The 6,000-nt window shown below is 34.2% G+C and overlaps 1 protein-coding gene across 7 annotated transcripts in view; it reads left to right on the forward strand.

The window, feature by feature from the left end:
• The window catches only part of PTBP2 (polypyrimidine tract binding protein 2), an 84,143-nt gene extending 79,743 nt beyond the window's left edge, over positions 1–4,400 (forward strand). For 5 of the 7 annotated variants that reach the window (XM_006934931.5, XM_045036244.1, XM_006934933.5 and 2 more), the window contains 3 exons: positions 2,244–2,460; positions 2,561–2,638; positions 2,814–4,400. In XM_006934931.5, coding sequence (XP_006934993.2) covers positions 2,244–2,460; positions 2,561–2,638; positions 2,814–2,946 — 428 coding nt within the window. In that variant the 3' untranslated portion in view covers positions 2,947–4,400. The remainder of the gene's footprint in view (positions 1–2,243; positions 2,461–2,560; positions 2,639–2,813) is intronic. The other 2 variants (XM_006934932.5, XM_011284845.4) reach the window with 1 other exon arrangement.
• The last annotated feature ends 1,600 nt before the right edge of the window (positions 4,401–6,000 follow it).

Below are 6,000 nucleotides of genomic sequence, written 5' to 3' on the forward strand. Positions count from 1 at the left end.
AGATAGCTTTTTGGTTATTTTGCTTTATTTTAATCCCATTAGTCTGTTATCCACCTCCTCTTGATGCAGGTGCTATTCCTAGGACTTTTTATTGTTTTCTTATATCTGCTCTTCAGTATCTCAAAGCTCAGCTGTTTATGCCGTCTTTTCATGACTTTTCGAAGATGAACAAAGATAGCTTTCTTATAACAACCTTAGTCTACTTCTTTATACCACTTCATTCCCAGATTCATTCCTTATAATCCATGCCTTATATGATGTAGTAGCACTTTTTCATAAGCAAAGTACTGTTCACTTAAAACAATAGAATTCTAGAACTTTATTTTATAAATCAAATAAGTTTTATAAAAGGAGTTTATGTACCATCTCTGAATAATGCAGTTGATTTTGTAAGTGAAAATTTAGAAGTATATGTGAAATGCAGTAAAACAAGTGAGAAAATTCAGGCCTGAGATTTTTTTTTGTTTGTTTTTCTGTTGGCCTCAGTTGCAAATCTAAAGAAAATTACAAATACATAACACTACAGTAAAATAATTGGGAAGAGTAAACTTGTTTTTACAAATTAGAGAAGCTGTAAGTGAAATAAGAATTTACTTTTGAATCTTTTCTGAATGGTACCTTAACACTTCTACAGCATTTTCCTTTTCAGAACTGTTTTATATTTAACTGGTTTAACTGGTTTATATTCTATGTGAGTAAGTAGGAAAAGATGCTTGGATTTAATAAATTGGGCATATCTCTGGTGTCAGACTGTGTACGTACTGTTGTGAGTAGGATTTTGTCCTCATTTCCCTTTTCTTCCACCTTGCCTTTATCTCTCTGCTGTTAATACACAAACTTGGAATAGTCAAATCAGACCTTCAGTTTAAAGTATATGACTTATAAAATGGTCGTAAGTTGTTGTGGCTAGTGAGTAAAACATAAAACATGTAACTTATCTGTAACCTCAGACCAGTTCGCTTAGTTTAAAAATAACCCAACTGCTACCGCAGAAAGTAGGCATGTAATAATGTTCTGTGTTAGGCACTGTGCTGTGTGCTGGGATAGAGACCGGGGTTCCTACCTTCATGTCCTTTGCAGTCGGAAGGAGGAGTAGTTAGATAATTAAAATAAATTGTGATGAATTTAAGAAGAAGAAAAGAGTTCTGCATGGGGAATATGAACCTTTCCAGAGAAGAACAGTGAGAAAGACTAGGAGGGATAATGACCAGATGAAAAATTATTGTAGCTAGAACAGCATGCACACAGGGCTAAAAGGTAAGAAAAATTGGCACTTCAAGGAAGATAGGGTTTTGTATAGCTGGAGGGTAAAGTTCAAAGAGTACAGTACTAAAATACTGTAAGTTCCATGAGGGGTGAGATGGTTCTTGTCTTACCACTTGATTCTCAGCGCTAACAAAGTAATTGGTTTTGTATATCATCAATAAATATGTTCAGAGATGCTGGGGAGATCAGGATATAGTCCAAATTCATTTCTTCAACATGGCTTTATACCTTTCCTAGTCTGACCCTAAGGATTTTAAGCAGGTAATAACATGAGATTTGCAATTTATAGAGGTCATCCAGCTGCTCTGTGTAATAGGATGCATTTGAAAAAAGTAGGGAAAAATCCCAACAGGAAGACAAATTGGGAGACAGAGTTAGCAGATCAAAAAATTGTGACCGTGAAAAGTAGAGAATTGAGAGATAATTAGGAAGAAAAGATTATCGTGGGACTTGGCAGTTAGGTTATGGGGCAGGAGAGAGAAGTTGTTACAGATGAGTACTAAGTTTCTTTCTGTGGCATCTATGATTTATCAGGATTGACAAGGAAGAGAAGATTCATAATGAGGATTTGCATTCTGTGAAAGAGGCTGGCTTTTTTTGCCAAAATGGCCTAGGGCAAATAAATTTAAATCATCTTGTCACCAGTGACTGTTGAAAACTCAAGATTTATTTAAAAATCATCGGGTGCCTAGGTGGCTCAGTAGGTTAAGTGTCCAAGTCTTGGTTTTGATTCAGGTTGTGATCTCACGGTTCGTGAGTCCCAGCCCCTCACTGTCAGCATGCAGCCAGCCTCTCTTTGCCCCTCACCCTTTCATGTTCTCGCTCAACATAAATAAGCTTAACCAAAAAAAAAAAAAAAAAAATTATTTAAAAATCATGGAATTCAGTTATTTCAGCTATTCCAAAAGAAGAATTCTTTTTGTTTTGAACTTTGTTAATATTGTTTTTTAATAGGCATATTTTTTTTCTTTTTATAGCCATGAACCATCTTAATGGACAGAAAATGTATGGCAAAATTATTCGTGTTACTCTGTCTAAACATCAGACTGTACAACTACCTCGAGAGGGACTTGATGATCAAGGGCTAACAAAGGATTTTGGTAATTCCCCATTGCATCGTTTTAAGAAACCTGGATCCAAAAATTTTCAGAACATTTTTCCTCCTTCTGCAACCCTACACCTATCCAATATCCCGTAAGTATTACAGCTGGAGATTTTTAAATGGGTATACATTTTAGAAATAAAATTTGAAAATTATTATTAATCTTTACTTTTTTCCATCCAATTTTCCTAGTCCTTCAGTAGCAGAAGAGGATCTACGAACACTGTTTGCTAACACTGGGGGCACTGTGAAAGCATTTAAGTTTTTTCAGTAAGCAAGCTTTCTTATCTTTAAATTAGTGACTTGATAGAAGTTAAAAATTTTCTTCAAGTAGTTTTTATTCTTTTTGTTTATGGAAATTTTTGATTCTGTAGTGGGCAAAAATTCAAGTATTTAAGCCCTTCCTAATTTTTATGAAGTATCTAATTTTATAATTTTGTTTCAGAAGAGATCACAAAATGGCTCTTCTTCAGATGGCAACAGTGGAAGAAGCTATCCAGGCCTTGATTGATCTTCATAATTATAACCTTGGTGAAAACCATCATCTGAGAGTGTCTTTCTCCAAGTCAACAATTTAAAAAGGGGGAGGTGAAGATGGAGGGTGTATCACATTGTTTGGTGTCATCACCTATTGACTGTTCAGAAAAGTGGGGACCAGAGTTTGATTTTTTTTTTTGTTTCCTTTTTTTTTTTTTCATGCTGTTATCATTCCTTGGTTATAAAATGAAATGGCATACATAAAGGCAGAGTGTTAACTGCTATATTTCATCTGTTCTATAGGGAAGCCATTATTTTTGTCTGTTTAAATTTTTAGTTTAATTATACTTTCCTTTTTCAACTTAGTTGACATACGTGCCTTAAAAAGGAAAACTAGTGTTGCTATTGTGCATTTACTAGGAAAAAGGAATTGGTTGTCTAGGGCACATTGTTATATGGGAATTACCATATGTTTAGGCAGGGGTGTGTAAAAAGGTTAAGTTTTTGTTTCTCCTGCTTGGAACTTATTTTGAATTATTGGCTTGTCACATTTCTTTCTATTTACTCAAATAAGATACATGATACTGAGAGAATTAAAGCAGCATTTTTTAGTTTTTACTACCTTAGGCTTTATTGCTTTAAAAAAACATTGGCCTTTTGTATCTCACAATTCTGGTCTAGATTCAGTTATGAATGTAGGCATTAGTTAAAATTAACAAGATGCAGAGTATTAATTTCTTAAGACAACAAAGTGATTTCTGTAAGTTTGAGCCCTATGTGGAAAGCATTGTGGAATCTTAACCTTTTTGTACACACTCTTGTGGGACGTATCATATAAATGTCAGCACTAAGTAATGTCTTGTTTGTGGCTGAATATTTTTCGTAGATGTTTTTGAAGTTGACATGACTTACGTGCATTTAAATATATATTGCCATCCTTAGTTTGTAATTAAGATTTGGAATATGGTTGTGGATTTCTGAGCATGTGCAGACTGGTCTAGCTAGTTCAGGAACTGGTGCATGTATTTTTCAAAGATAAAGAAAGTGTACTGCGAAAATTTGCAGGAAGATTAATTTTGTGGCAGTTTTCTAAAACTGACAACCAGGTGGGACCAAAGTTTATGTGCCTTTAGTCTTAATTTACCTTGCATTGTAATATTCAGTTTTAATAAATCTTCAAAATATTTTGTATTTAGGAATAGATCTGACTTTAATAAAAACATGGCTCAGAATCTACAGGTCAAATTAATTTGAACAGTTCTTGTCAATCTGAATTGTTGATTCTGTTTAAATGACCAATACTTTTTGAAATTGATGTACTTAGTTTCAAGATTCATAGATTCTGTTATCTATGTAGACAGAATGGTCATGTATATTTTCTATTAGTTGAGTTTTTACATCTTTAGAAATGTAAAATTCAGTATAGTTTGAAAGCGGCACAATTAAAAATTAATTTTCTAACAAAGTTGGGAGGTTTGATGGTTGTTTAATTTCCTTTTGTGTGTACTCTGCTTACCTCTGTAGCATGCTCAATAAACACTTCTGTAGCTCTGTATTCACCTTTTCTGTCTTTCTCTGCTGCCTTTTCTCTCTCCTCTTCTTTGTTTTCACTCCACTGTGCTTCTGAATTCATGTTTATTCTCTGCCAGGGTGGGAAAGGAGTAATAATATTACAATTCTATGGCTTTATACCATAAATAAATCTAGATGCTGTGAAAATATACCAGCTGTTTTTTTTTTTTTTAATTTAAAAGATAGTAACTGCTTTTCAGGAGGACACATATTAAACATTTCCCACCCTGTTATAATCTGCTTTAAAGACATAACTTTTATTATTGTATCTTGTTAATTCTCTCTATCTCTTTTGTTGTTGTTGTTTTTTTTCCAGTAGATTTATGCACTACTAGACCTTTTGGATTTGCCATGCTCTCTCGCTGCAGTTTCATCTCTCATCTTTTGTGTCTGCTAAAGATTTCCTACTAATTTTAGATTACCTTGTGAGATTTTAACAAAAGGTACTAGATATTGTTGGGAAAAACAGTAACATATAGTCTACTTTTGCCCGGTTATTTAAAAACTTCAGGGTAATTTGTGATGTTACAATTTTCACTTTTTAAAGGAGTCCAGTTAGGGTGCTATTTGCATTACCCAGCATATTTTTGGCCACTTTTAAAAAGTAGGTATGTTGGTGTCAGGTAACTTTGGAGTTATACATGTTGCATAGATTTGTTTTGTATAAAGTAACTGAGAATTAATGCAAAACTCCTACTTTAGGAGAATAAACAACAATTGGAGTAGGAGGTAACTTTAAATGTGCTATATTAATACAACAATTCACTCCTCTCCAAGAAATAAGAATATAGTAAATAAAAATAATAGTTACATGTGAGTCAGCAACATTGAGGTTATTTAGAAGCTAGATGATCTCCTTCGTGTCTTTTCTTCCTAAAATAGGATTGTGTTACCAAAGCACTCTGAGCAACAGATGTGCCTAAAGTGTATAAAAAACCCAACACCATGGTTAATGAATCGTAATTGAACAAAGTTTCTCTGAACTTTTTCTCAGAAATATTGGGTGGTGGTCGAAACAGCTGATAGTAAGTACTTGCCACGTTTCAAGTAGTTTTCTGTGGTTTGAGAAGATAAGTTTGAGTTGGAAGAAGAAAGAGAAGTCCTGAAATGCACGTAGGAACTGGGTTGCTCCAGTTGCCGAGCTGGGGGAGTTCACAATACCTCTGATCAGGCATGACTAGCAACCAAGGTTCTTCCCACCCAGGGAGTGGCAGATTCTTCAGTCTCTTAAGAGTACACTGTGATCCATGCTTCCTTCCAAAGCACCAAGTCCATGAAGTGGTAATTTTGACATTCTAGAATATTTAAAATTTGGTACATTAAATTAACCCCAGTCATCGTCGTCACTAGTAGTACCACTATATGCTGCAGTCTTTTACAGCGAACTGGCTAACAGGGAAGTGTTCTTAAGACTTAGCTGCTTGTTAATATAGAGGCCTTACCTTGAAGATTTAGGAAGAGAATTTTTTTCTGTAACTGAGCTAGAAAAACTTGGTTTTGACATTAATATTTATTTGGAAATGGGTTTCAAAGGAATGGATTCATATGTATATCTAATGTTATATTTAACGATAGAAATGGAA

The sequence above is a fragment of the Felis catus genome, chromosome C1 (assembly GCF_018350175.1).
Source record: "Felis catus isolate Fca126 chromosome C1, F.catus_Fca126_mat1.0, whole genome shotgun sequence".
Lineage (NCBI taxonomy): Eukaryota > Metazoa > Chordata > Mammalia > Carnivora > Felidae > Felis > Felis catus.